At 45.0% G+C, this 14,609-nt stretch overlaps 1 protein-coding gene across 1 annotated transcript; it reads left to right on the plus strand.

The window, feature by feature from the left end:
* The first annotated feature begins 173 nt into the window (after positions 1-173).
* LOC140728788 (disabled homolog 2-like) lies at positions 174-11,223 on the plus strand. Its single transcript, XM_073047745.1, has 4 exons — positions 174-510; positions 1,897-1,982; positions 3,919-4,002; positions 9,910-11,223. Exons 1-3 carry the CDS (start codon positions 174-176, stop codon positions 3,994-3,996), a joined length of 501 nt encoding a protein of 166 aa, XP_072903846.1. The 3' UTR covers positions 3,997-4,002; positions 9,910-11,223.
* The last annotated feature ends 3,386 nt before the right edge of the window (positions 11,224-14,609 follow it).

Below are 14,609 nucleotides of genomic sequence, written 5' to 3' on the forward strand. Positions count from 1 at the left end.
GGTGACAGGAGAGACTACAGGTGTATATTAACTACGGGAGAATGAGGGGAGATTTGATAGAGGTGAAAAGTTCTGAGGCACATCCATATCACTAGGGTGCCTAAGACTTTTGCACAGTACTGTATCTACTAAATGTTTTCCAATATTAACAAATAGCGCCCTCCCTTTTGATGATGCAAGCTCCAGCAATGGTCTCGGGGCTTCCGCCTACCCCACCTCCACAGCCCATTCCTCAGGCCGGACCGCAGGACTCGACCAAGCAGCCCACCAGTGCCTTCACTGCCTTGGACCCCCTGGGAGACAAGGAGAAGAAGAACATCAAGGAGATGTTCAAGGACTTCCAGATCGCCAAGCCGCCCACCATCCCGGCGCGGAGAGGGGAGCAGCCGGCCGTTACCGGGGCCTCCGGGGCCTTCGGTCAATATTTCGGCACCAAAGTGGGTGTGGCGCAGGAAATAGCCGATCACGATGACTTTGACATCAGTCAGATCTCTCCAGCTGAACCCAATGGTAATGGGCTTTGTCACCTGAGGCAGCATTTGTGTAGGTTGTACAGATAGCTGAGAGTTGGTGGGGTCTAGGAAGGGCTGGCATCAGTGCTGAATTATGGGTGAAGGTGGCAAGGCTGGGGCGCCAGCAGGGGGGCAAGAAATGGGTCATCCTTCCTGATGGGTATGCAATAGAGATTCGATTGTTTAATGTCATTTCCAGTACACAGCTGTAAAGGAGAGCCATATAACTGGTCCTTGGGATCTGATGCAGCACAAAAAATCTATGCTAAAGAACACAATAGTTAAAACAAACACAACAAATATAAATACTTAAGATAGCTTATATCTATAGATCGAATGTATGTCCATAAAGTGATGCTGGGTACAGGAGTGTCTGTACATAAGGGGACTGACTGGAAGTGATAGAGTAGTGGTGGTTGGGGGTGTGGGGGTGGAGGTGTTGATCAGACTTACTACTTGGGAAAATGAGAGTTTGAGTCTGGAGGTCCTGGTGTGGATGCAACATGGGCTCCTCCCTGATGGGAGTGGGACAGACTGTCCATGAGCAGGATGGAACATAAGGGACTGCAGATCCTAGCGTCCAGAGCAACAATCTGCTGGAGGAGCTCAGCGGGTCAAGTAGATTCTGTGGAGGGAAATGGATGGATGATTGATGTTTTGGGTCAACCCTTCAAGTAGACTGCAGGAGGGAAGATCCCCAGAGTAAAAGGTGAAGGGGCAGTGTAGTGCAAGAGCTGGTCAGGAAAGGGTGGATCCAGTCAGCAGATGTAGAGGGAGTATGGAGACTTGTACTGGCATTGGAGAGGGTCCAGAAGGTGTTCACAAGAATGATCCTGTGGATGAAATGGTTAATGAGGAGTGTTTGACTTTGGGCCTGTAGTCGCTGGAGTTTAGAAGAATGAGGGGGATCTCATTGAAACCTATTGAATATTGAGAGGAGTGGATTAAGAGATAAGCTTTCCAATCATGGGTAATCTAGGACCAGATGGCATAGCCTCGGAAGAGAGAGACATCCATTAAGGAGAGATTTCTTTAGCCAGAGGGTGGTAAATCTGCGGAATTCATTGCCAAAGACGGTTGGGGAGGGCAAGTCATTGGGTATATTTAAAGTGGAGGTTGATAAAGTTCTCGATTAGACAGGGTGTCAAAGGTTACAGAGAGCAGGCAGGAGAAAGGCGTTGAGAGGGAAAAATAAATCCACCATGATGAAATGGAGGAGCAGACTCGATGGGCCAAATGGCCTCATTCTGCTGCGATATCTTATGGACCTGGTGCTGAGGGTGGGACAGTTTGCTGGGAGTAGAGGGTCTGGTGTAAGAAAGAACAAGTATGACCTGTAGTTCACTTTACCAATGTCTGTGCTTGCTGTCTCGTTTTCTTGTAGAATTACCAGAAGCCACTGTGAGACTGAGTGCTCTGGCGCCAAATCCCTTTGATTCAATGGGAGATCCATTTGCTGCCCCTCCCACAGTGAGTACAAGCTATTAACTGATTCTGCCTTCTCCCTCCTTCCAGTTCTGATGATGGGTCTCAGCCCAAACCACCCTCTCCATTGATGCTGCCCGACCTGCCAAGTTCCTCCAGCATTTAGTGTGTTGCCCTGTGCAAGTGCTGTGTGCACAATTTGGTGGTTCGATAGGTTTAACGGTGGTGTAGGCCACTCAAACACCAGGAGAGGTGCTTCTTCATCCTGCGAGATCTTTACCTGAGGTGAATGTTAGCATTAATCTGGAGCCTCAGGTCTAGTCAGCAGAGACCCCTCCCTTCCCTGGACACCAAATACGAGCCTGGTGCCCAGAAGTCCGAGACTGTTGGTCACTTGTTGATAAATACTGACCCCAGCAACCCAATCTTGCTGGTGTCCAGCTGCCACCTACCAAACCTTGGATCTGACACTTGCAACTGACCAGTCTCCTTCCACAGACCTGGTATTAACTGCTCTTGAACTCTTTGACCAGCCCTGGACCACAGATTATAATTGCTTGAAGACCTTTTTATTTCAACGGGCGGTGTTTCTCTTCCATCACTGTTGATGGTGTCCTCACCCGCATCTCCATTTCCCATGTATCTGCCCTCATTCCATCCTCCCATCATAACAGAGTTCTGCTTGTTCTGAGCTACCACCCCCATGAGTCTCTGTAGCCAGCATGTCATCCTCTGTAACTTTTGACATCTCCACTGGGATCTTAACCACTAAACAACTTTTTCCCTTCCCAACCCCCCGTCCACTTTCTGTAGAAATGACTCTACAACCTGATTCTCTAGTCCATTCATCCCTCCTCACTGATCTCCCTCCTGGCACTTACCCCTGCAAGTGGCCAAAGTACTACTCCTGCCCATTCAGCTCCTCCCTCACCTCCATTCAGGACCCCAAACAGACCTTGAAAGTGAGTTGAGTAAGCACTTCACCTGACATCTATTGTATCTACCACTCCCAGTGCAGCCTCCTCCACATCAATGACTGGCCTTGGCCTTGTGCTTGTGTGAGGGTTCTGAAAGCTAGATCTTCCTACTACCATCAGCCAGAAGGTACAGAAGGTCAGGTTCAGGAACAGGTATACCCCTACAACCATCAGGCTCCTGAACCACCATGGATAATTTCACTCACCTCAACACTGAACTGATTGCATAACCTACAGACTCACTTCCAACTCTTCATAATTCCTCCTGTTCTCAGCATCTTTTGTATTTGCACAGTTTGTCTTTTGCATGGTGGTTGTCAGTCAGTCTGTCTCTGTAGATTCTATCACATGTGTTTTTCCTGTGAGTGCACAAAAATGAATCTCAAGGTAGTATATGGTACCATGTATCTACTTTGGTAATAAATTTGACGATATACGAGGGGTGATTGTTAAGTTCGTGGCCTAAGATAGAAGGAGTCAATTTTAGAAAACCTAGCACATTTATTTTTCAGCATAGTTCCCTCCTACATTTCCACACTTAGTCCAGCGGTCATGGAGCATACAGATCTTGGACCTCCAGAAAGTAGGGGGTGATTGATAAGTTTGTGGCCTAAGGTAGAAGGAGATGAGTTATACAGCTCTTGTTACATGCACATTCAGTTCATCAGTGATTATGCAGAAAGTTTGAAGTTAATAACTCATCAGGGGTGATTGATAAGTTCGTGGCTTAAGGTAGCAGTAGATGAATTAAAATGTAGGAGGGAACTATGTTGAAAAATAAATGTGCTTGGTTTTCTAAAATTGATTCCTTCTAGCTTAGGCCACGAATTTATCAATCGTGCCTTGTACATGAGTACATGGAGGCATAGGTGCAATGGAAAAACTGACAACAACTTCAAGAAAAATAAACTAATTGTCAGTTTTGAATAAGGAAACCAGACCACTTTGATAATAACTTTTCATTTGTACTTTAACCCAGGTGTAAAAGTGTCTTTGCTTTCTAGTCTGATTCTGCACCTGCTACCACTCCACAGTCATCCTCTGACCCATTTGGAGATCACTTCAGAAACCCATTTCTTTAACACCCGGTAAGTATGTAACTGTGCCTGTGCATCTATGAGCAGGGACCTCCTGCATGTCCTGTATTTGAGCAGGGTGACCAAGCTCTCCAGTTATTACTAAGTCCAGTGCCAACTTCAGACTCCATCTCGGGTCAGAGTCATTTCTGTACGGTGAAATGTTATTTGCATTAACCAACACAGTGGCAAAATGCTATTGCAGCATTTAATTCCAACCACTGTCTGGAAGGAGTTTGTATGTTCTCCCTGTGACCATGTGGGTTTCCTCCCACAGTCCAAAGACCTACAGGTTGGTCACATGGGTGTAAATGAGTGGGGTAGTCTCGTTGGGCCAGAAGGGCCTGTTATTGTGCTGTATCTCTACATAAAAATAAAAACAACCGAAGTGGCCCACAAGTGTCACCACACGTCCCAGCACCAGCAAAGCTCAGCAGAACAACAGCAAAAGAAGCCCCTTTCCTCTCTCCCTCCCAGCCAATGGACCTTCTCCCTCATGTGCACATGCACACACGAACCCCGGGATAGGCTGTCTCCAGATCTCCAACCTTCAGTGGAGTCTTAGACTTTGGGCCTCTGACTCCCGGATATGCCAACCCAAGGACTTCAGACGTCAGACACCGAACTAACATCAACACTAACTTGTCTGTCCTGTGTCCACGAGCTGCTTTGAATTCCCATCAAAACCTAATGTGTTAATTTGTATAAGCAGATTCCTAAAAGATGCCACTTTATGAAGCTCTGGTCTATTTTCTGAAGATCTTGTCAGAACATAGTCAGGGGTGACGGCAGAGCAGCAATGGCTGGAATTTCTCAAAGCAATTCAGAAGGCTCAGGATGTATACAACCCAAAGACGAAGTATTCTAAAGGAAAGGTGACACAACCGGGGCTAACGAGAAGTCAAAGCCAACATAAAAGCAAAGATTAGTGGGAAGTTAGAGTACTGGGAAGCTTTTAAAAACCAACAGAAGGCAACTTAAAAAAAAAGTCTTAGAGATGGTTAAGATAGATAGATAGATAGATACTTTATTCATCCCCATGGGGAAATTCAACTTTTTTTCCAATGTCCCATACACTTGTTGTAGCAAAACTAATTACATACAATACTTAACTCAGTAAAAAATATGATATGCATCTAAATCACTATCTCAAAAAGCATTAATAATAGCTTTTAAAATGTTCTTAAGTCCTGGCGGTTGAATTGTAAAGCCTAATGGCATTGGGGAGTATTGACCTCTTCATCCTGTCTGAGGAGCATTGCATCGATAGTAACCTGTCGCTGAAACTGCTTCTCTGTCTCTGGATGGTGCTATGTAGAGGATGTTCAGAGTTTTCCATAATTGACCGTAGCCTACTCAGCGCCCTTCGCTCAGCTACCGATGTTAAACTCTCCAGTACTTTGCCCACGACAGAGCCAATAAGACCATAAGACATAGGTGCAGAGTTAATCCATTCAGCCCATCGAGTCTGCTCTGCCATTCCATCATGTCTGATCCTGGATCCACTCAACCCCATACAACTGCCTTCTCGCCAAATTCTTTGATGCCCTGACCAATCAGGAGACAATCAATTTCCACCTTAAATATACCCACGGACTTGGCCTCCACCGCAGTCTGTGGCAGAGCATTCCACAGATTTACTACTCGCTGGATTAAAAAAAGTTCCTCCTTACCTCTGTTCTAAAGAGTTGCCCTTCAATTTTGAGGCTGGGCCCTTTAGTTCTGGACACACCCACTACAGGAAACATCCTCTCCACATCCACCCTATCTAGTCCTTTCAACATTCAGTAGGTTTCAATGAGATCTCCCAGCATTCTTCTAAATTCCAGTGAGTACAGGCCCAAAGCTGCCAAATGCTTCTCGTATGTTAACCTCTTCATTCCCAGAATCATCCTTGTGAACCTCCTCTGGACTCTCTCCAATGACAACACATCCTTTCTGAGATATGGGGCCCAGAACTGTTGACAATACTCCAAGCGCAGCCTGACTGGTGTCTTTATAAAGCCTCAGAATGATCTCCTTGTTTTATATATTCTATTCCCCTTGAAATAAATGGCAACATTGCATTTTCCTTCTTTACCGCAGACTCAATCTGTAAATTAACTTTCTGCGAGTCTTGCCAGAGGCTCCTAAGTCCCTCTGCACCTCTGATGTTTGAACCTTTTCCCCATTTAGATAATAGTCCCCACTATTGTTCCTTTTACCAAAATGCATTATCATACATTTCCCAACACTGTATTCCATCTACCACTTTTTTGCCCATTCTTGAAGAGATATAAAGACCTCTTAAAAGCCAACATGAAGAAATGTAACATTGACAGCAACAATTGGGAAACCAATGCCAGGGACAGGAAACTCTGGCAAACCATCATCCAAGAAGGAACAGCAACTTTCGAAGCCAACAGATGTGCAGAATTAGAAGAAAAGAGAAGAAAATGGAAAGAGAGGCAGCAACAGCCAAAGCCCAATCTGCCATCTGGAACTACCTGTCCTGAATGTGGAAGAACTTTCAAAGCCAAGATTGGACTCATAAGCCACTTGAGAGCCCATAAATAGATCAACAGAATGAAGACCGTCATCCTCGACCTCGAGGGATAGCCACGACGACGATCCATTAAGTTCATCTGCCATTTCTTTGTCCCCATTACAACCTCAACTGCATCATTTTCCAGTGTCCTATCAACTCACACCTCCCTTTCACTTTATATAACTGAAAAACAGTTTAGTATCCTGCTTTATATTATTGGCTAGTCTGTCCTCGTATTTAATCTTTTCCCTTCTTATAACTTTTTTAGTTGCCTTTTGTTGGATTTTAAAAGCTTACCAATCATCAAACTTTCCATGCATTTTTGCTACCTTATACACCCTTTCCTTGGCTTTTAGTCAGTTCTTAACTTCCCTTGTCAGCTATGGCTACCTACCCCTGCCATTTGAGAACTTCTTCAGCAGGTCATATCTATCCTGCATCTTGTGAACTATTCCCAGAAACTTCAGCCATCTCTGCTCTACCGTCATCCCCACCAGAATCCTCCTCCAATCCACCTGGGCAAGCTCCTCTCTCATGCCTCTGTAATTCCCTTTAATCTATTGCAATACTGATACAAGTGACTTATGCTTCTTCCTCTCAAATTGCAATCATTTTAAAGAGGATACCAAAAGTTTCTTCAGGTACATAAAGTGTAAAAGAGGCCAGGGTGGACATCGGACTGCTGGAAAATGATGCTGGAGGGGTAGTAATGGTGAACAATGAAATGGCAGATGAACTGAATAAGTATTTTGTGTCAGTCTTCCCTGTGGAAGACACTAGCAGTATGATGTAAGTTCCAGGTGTCAGGGGTATGAATTGTGTGAAGTTACCATAACTGGAGAGAAGATTCTTGGGAAACTGAAAGGTCTGAAGGTAGATAAGTCACCTGGACCAGATGGTGTACACCCCAGTGTTCTGAAAGAGGTGGCTGAAGAGATTGTGGAGGCATTAGCAATTATCACTAGATTCTGGAATGGTCCAGAAGACTGGAAAATTGCAAATATAACTCCACTTTTCAAGAAAGGAGAGAGGCAGAAGGAAGGAAACTATAGGCCAGTTAGCCTGACCTCAGTGGTTGGGAAGATGTTGGAGTCAATTATTAAGGATGAGGTCTCAGGGTGTTTGGAGGCACATGATGAAATAGGCCATAGTCAACATGGTTTCCTTAAGAGAAAATCTTGCCTGACAAATCATTTGGAATTCTTTGAAGAAATAACAATCAGGATGGACAAGGGAGTCAGTTGATATTCTGTAATTGGATTTTCAGAAGGCCTTTAAGGTACCACATGAGTCTGCTTAACAAGCTATGAGCCCTTGGGATTACAAGAAAGATTCTAGCATGGATAAAGCAGTGGCTGGTTTGCAGGAGGCAAAGAGTGGGAATGAAGGGAGGCTGCTGGTGACTAGTGGTCTTTCACATACAGTAAGTCTGTGTTGGGACAAATTCTGTTTACACTATATGTCCATGATCTGGATGATAGAATTGATAGCTGTGTTGCAAAGTTTGCAGGTGATATGAAGACAGGATGAGGGACAGGTACTTTTGAGGAAGTAGAGAGGCTGCAGAAGGACTTGAACAGATTGGGAGAACGGTCAGAGAAATGGCAGATGGAATACAGTGACAGGAAGTGTACGGTCATACTCTTTGGTAGAAGAAATGAAAGGGTTGATTATTTTCTAAATGGAGTGAAAATACAAATAAACTGAGATGCAAAGGGACTTGGGAGTCCTTGTGCAGGATTCCCTAAAGGTTGACGTGCAGGTTGAGTCTGTGGTGAGGAAGGTGAATTATATGTTGGCATTTATTTCCAGAGGACTGGAATTTAGAAGCAAGGATGTAACGTTGAGACTTAATAAAGCACTGGTGAGACCTCACTCTGAGAGCTGTGAGCAGGTTTGGGTTCCTTACCTTAGAAAGGATGTGCTGAAACTGGAGGGCATTCACAGGAGGTTCAAGAAAATGATTCCAGGATTGAATAGCTTGTCATACGAAGAGTGGTTGATGACCCTGGGCTGGTATTCACTGGAATTTAGAAGAATGAGGGGTGACCTCATTGAAACCGATTAAATGGTGAAAGGCTTTGATGGAGTGGATGTGGAGAGGATGTTGCCTGTGGTGGGAGAGTCTAAGACCAGAGGACACAGCCTCAGAATAGAGGGGTGTCCTTGTAGGATGGAGATGAAGAACCATTTCTTTTGTCAGAGAGTGGTGAATCTGCGGAATTCTTTGCCAGAACTGCGTAGAGGCCAAGTCTTTACATATGTTTGAGGCAGAGGTTGATAGATTGCTGGTTACAGGGCAAAGGCAGGAGATTGGGGCTGACAGGAAAATTGGATCAGCCATGATGAAAATGTGGAGCAGACTTGATGGCCAATATCTGCTCCGATATTTTATGGTCTTATTTAATCACGTTGCTCTGAGTCCAACAGTCGGATAGAGTTGTACTGGGGTATTTAATCACGTTGCTCTGAGTCCAACAGTCGGATAGAGTTGTACTGGGGTATTTAATCACGTTGCTCTGAGTCCAACAGTCGGATAGAGTTGTACTGGGGTATTTAATCACGTTGCTCTGAGTCCAACAGTCGGATAGAGTTGTACTGGGGTATTTAATCACGTTGCTCTGAGTCCAACAGTCGGATAGAGTTGTACTGGGGTATTTAATCACGTTGCTCTGAGTCCAACAGTCGGATAGAGTTGTACTGGGGTATTTAATCACGTTGCTCTGAGTCCAACAGTCGGATAGAGTTGTACTGGGGTATTTAATCACGTTGCTCTGAGTCCAACAGTCGGATAGAGTTGTACTGGGGTATTTAATCACGTTGCTCTGAGTCCAACAGTCGGATAGAGTTGTACTGGGGTATTTAATCACGTTGCTCTGAGTCCAACAGTCGGATAGAGTTGTACTGGGGTATTTAATCACGTTGCTCTGAGTCCAACAGTCGGATAGAGTTGTACTGGGGTATTTAATCACGTTGCTCTGAGTCCAACAGTCGGATAGAGTTGTACTGGGGTATTTAATCACGTTGCTCTGAGTCCAACAGTCGGATAGAGTTGTACTGGGGTATTTAATCACGTTGCTCTGAGTCCAACAGTCGGATAGAGTTGTACTGGGGTATTTAATCACGTTGCTCTGAGTCCAACAGTTGGATAGAGTTGTACTGGGGTATTTAATCACGTTGCTCTGAGTCCAACAGTCGGATAGAGTTGTACTGGGGTATTTAATCACGTTGCTCTGAGTCCAACAGTCGGATAGAGTTGTACTGGGGTATTTAATCACGTTGCTCTGAGTCCAACAGTCGGATAGAGTTGTACTGGGGTGACCATTCCCATTAATCAGCTAGGGACATTTTGTGATATCTACATTTTTAACAAGCTCTCTTTTTCTTCTCAGCCTCCCCATATTTGACCTGGACTCTCAACTGGTTTTTGCACACAATGGAAGGGTTGACGAATGGAACTGGTTTCTTGTGGCATACACACCTGTGGACTTCAAGCCTTGTAGACCATCGGTTGGCCAAAACTGGTTTGCAACAGCTGGACAGATCTACAGTCAAATTAACTCCAATTGATGGAGCCGATTTTCAAACCAGAATGTTTTGTCTCTGGGTAATGGAAGCCAGCCCAAGCTGCCTCCGGGTTTTGGTCTGCTGGAGAGTTTAAGCTCCTGTTTTCCACTTGGTCCATCAGTGGTCCTGTTGTACTGAGCACCTTTGACTTGTCTGTGGAGCTGCCTGGTTTGTTTCATGTGCCTTGCATTGATCTCGATCTCCTGCGCTTTTTTGTGGTGTTTGCTGTCCCTGCAATGGAGGATGTGTAGGTCCATTGTAAAGTGGGAGGAGAGAACCCAGTATGGGAAGTGCATCTCCATGGTAACCCCTCTGGAGGTTGATCTCCACACTACGTGCCTAGCCCTTGTCCCTTTCTTTATGTCATGTGTCTGGCCTGGATTATAGATGTGGTGAGGTATTTAGAAATGCAACAGGCAAAGAGTTGGGAATCGGGGAGCCTAGCCCAAAATGAGGGAATGCTAATTTTGCACATTTTTAATGTATTTTAAATTTCCTCTTCAATTTGTAGCTTTAGCACTAAGGTTAACAAAAGCCTGATTTCAACCAAATGAAACTCCCCTTGGACCTCCTAGGTCCAACTGTTAGCATTCCCACTGGAATAACCCTATAGCCCTTACATGACATGAATGCTATTTGAGTGAGACCAATATTGCTGCTGCTACACCATCTCTACATCCTCACAAGTGGTTCACATGCATACACCATACTAACAGATCAGTGGACACTGCTCCTGAATCAGTATGACACTCTTAAACCTTCCCAAACAACGCCAGGATCAACCCAGTGCAAGGCTTTGGATCCTGTCATGGTGAGTCTTGGACATTTAAAGCCAGTGTACGTGTCACTGCAATTTATCTGCTCACCTGATTGTAAGGTAACATAACTAGAAGTTCCACTGTAAGGGTAGCCTCTGAACAGTGTAAAGGTGTAGATTTGATGCCAAGCCCAGGGTAATCTTTGTTTGTATGAGCACCTGCCAGCACTCCACCTGCCAGTTCCTCGACAGCCCTAGTCCGTGTCCTTCCAACATCTTAAATTCTTCAATAAACTGGATCTATCAGTAGTTAGTTTAAGCTTTAACTATTACAGCTGTAACCAATCTAATGTGATCTTTTATTAAATGTATTAATGCAGCATTTAAGCTATGTGTTTGTCTTATTCAGTCACCGCTCACTGACACCCTGGAAACGCGTCAGAAGAGCGAAGCCTAGACTCCGCACACAAAATGCTGGAAGAACTGCTGTGCTGGCTGGGCTGTATTCACTAGGCTTTTCCGTTTAAGGGCTTTTAGGACATTAAACTCAAAGCCAGACATAATGAATGGCAGGACAAAATGCTGGTGGAATTTAGCCGCTCAGGCCATATCAAAGGAGAGGAATAAGCATCGACGTTTTGAGCCGAGACCTACATCAGGACTATAGGAAGCACGTGATTCGGGCAATGTTTCCGGGTAGTGACCAACCATAACCACTGTAGTTCTCATGTGGGGTACTCACCTGAAACCATGACTGTGCATTCAAATTCAAAGTACATTTATTATCAAAGAATTCATCTCCATGGATACCGCCTGACTGGAGTTGCTCCAGCATTTAGTGTGTGTTCCTCTGGTTTGGTGGGTTATGGGCTAGCAGGACTAGGTTTGAAGAGACATTTAGGTCAGCATAGACTGGATGGGCCAAAGGGCCTGTTTCAATGCTGTTTATCTTTTAATTTGAGTTGGTCTGTTTTCTATCTAGTCCTGGGGGGTCACTAACCTAGAGTACTTCCCTCTTTTCCCTACCCCCCCACTGAGTCATCACTTAAGCTTCACAGGACACAGTGTGGGGTGGAGGGTCTGCAGATAACTCGAGTGAATGTTACACAGTGTACTGTAGTTGAAACATCAGTAAATGTCAGTCCAGGAATGAGTTGGTATGTCATGAGTTATGAAGGTCCTGGACAGTGAAGTCCCAATTGGCAAACTGTCCTTTACTTAACATTTATCCTTCACCAAATCAATCTAACCCTTCCCTCTCCTACAAAGCCCTCCATGTTTCTATCATCCACGTGCCTGTGTGCTTCTTAAATGTGTCTATCTGTACTCCAGCAGGGACTCCATGTCCTTGCTTCTGGCATTCTCCCCCCCCCCCACCCCCACCCTCCATACTTTCCTCCAATCACCTTAAAAAATGATATCCCATTGTATTAGCCATTCCCATCCTGTGGAAAAAGTCTCTGGCTATCTACCCAATCCAAGCCTCTTATCTTGAGTTACTCCTTATCCTCCTTCATTCCAAAGAGAAAACCCCAATTCGCTCAACCAATCCTCATAAGACATGCTCTCTAATCCAGGCAGCATCCTCGCCAATCTGTGCACCCTCTCTAAAGTTTCCACATCCTTTCTATAATGAGGTGATCAGAACTGAACATGATACTCCAAGTGTGCTTAGTGGATAAACACAAGAGATCCTGCAAGTGCTGGAAATCCGGAGCAACACACACTATACAGAATACCGGAGGAGCTCGGCAGGTCAGGCAGCACTTACGGAAAGGAATAAACAGTCAACGTTTCAAACTGACGCCTTTCAGGGGTGCAAGGAATGCTGGGTTCAGACAATATTCCCAAGTAATGGCCAAACATTGAGCTTTGAGTAACAGGATTTCTGAAATGGGCTCCTGATGGGTTCAGCCACCACCCGGGACATGCCCTCTTCTCATTGCTACCATCGGGATGCCATGTGCTGCTGTCATGTGACAACAAATTTTACAACGTCTGCCAGTGGTATTAAACCTGATTGTGGTGCTGATTCTGTTCCCGGATGTGGTGACAGGTCGATGACTGGACCTAAACGTTAATGGTGCTTTCCCTCTCCAGGTTGCCTAACTTGCCGACTCATTGAGTAACAGAGCACAGAAACATGCCCTTCAGCCATCTAGTCCATGCTGAACCATTATTCTGTCTAGTTTCCCCAGACTGTAGCCCTCCATATCCCTTCCATCTGCTCCAAACGTCTCTTAAATGTTGAAAATGAACCCTCAGCCATCACTTCTGGTGGCAGCTTGTCCCACCCTCGCACCACCCTCTGAGTGAAGAAATTTCCCCCTCATGTTCCCCGTAAACTTTTCAAACTTCACCCTGAACCCATGACCTCTAGTTCTAGTCTCACCCTCATAATTTTGTATCCCTTTATTAAATCTTGCCTCAATCTCCTATGCTCCAGGGAATTTTTCTTTTTAGTGATACAGAAAGGAACCGATCCTTCCAGCCCAACGAACGGTACCGCCCAGCAACCTGCTTATTTAACTCTCGCCTAATCACAGGACAAGGTACAATGGCTAATTAACCTACTAGCCAGAATGCGGGAGCAAACCGGAGCACCTGGAGGAAATTCACACACTTCCCGGGATGGACATATAAAGCTTTCTTCTAGATGTTGTCGGAATTGAATTCCCAATGCCCTGAGCTGTAATAAAGTTGCACTAACCACCTCCTACCATTGGCACCCTCAATATCTTTCTAAAGAACCTTTAGAATTCAGATTTCATTTCAGATTTCTAAATCTACGACTTTTGTACGAGCATGACAAGTAGCAGGAGTGAGAGTTGGGGTTATGGAGAGGTCATGTTGGTGACTCTGACTAACAAGATACTGGTTCCCAACTGCTCTCATTTTGAAATGTCTCGATGGGCAGTCACCAAACTGAGCAAATGTCAGAAACCGTGCAGATACTAACATCTCATTGATTTCATCACATTGATCACTTTGTTTGATCAATTACGGTCATCCAAAACATCACCAGGGCTTGTTTTCCCTGCAGGAGGGGAGGCTGAGGAGAAACTGTGTCGAGCTCTACAGAGTTAGGAAGGGTGTTGATAGTAGTAAATGTTTCCCCATGGTGAAAATGGAGGCAGAGGCTTGAGGAAGGAGTAAGAGGGCATTGGAGAAGGAACTAGGAGCCCACTACCTGGGATAGAAGAAAGGCTGATTGTCAGGAGGCTAGAATGGCAGCCTTTTCTAGTTGGCTGCTGGTGACTAGTGGTGTTCTGCAGGCGTCAGAGCTGGGACCACTTCTTCTTACATTATACGTCAATGATTTGGATGATGGAATTGATGGTTTTGTGGCCAGGTTTGCTGATGATTCAATGATAGGTGGAGGGGCAGGTAGTGTTAAGGAAGCAGGGAATCTGCAGAAGGACTTGGACAGATTGGGAGAATGGGGAAAGTGGCAGATGGGATACAGCATTGGGAAGTGAATGGTCATGCACTTTAGTAGAATGAATTAAGGCATGGACTTCAAAGGTTCATTTATTATCATAGCATGTATCCATACACAACTCTGAAATTTGTCTTCTCCAGATAGCCATGAAACAAGGAAAGAACATGAAAGTTATTCAGAGAGAAACATCAAACTCACCCCCCCTGCACAAAGAACAGCATCCCAATCATCAATCACCAAGACTCCTCCCCCTGCAAAACAGCTAGAACATCAACCCCCAAATATAACAGCTCCCCTGCCCAAATAACGAACAGAACATCAACCCC

This window comes from Hemitrygon akajei, chromosome 6, assembly GCF_048418815.1.
Source record: "Hemitrygon akajei chromosome 6, sHemAka1.3, whole genome shotgun sequence".
Lineage (NCBI taxonomy): Eukaryota > Metazoa > Chordata > Chondrichthyes > Myliobatiformes > Dasyatidae > Hemitrygon > Hemitrygon akajei.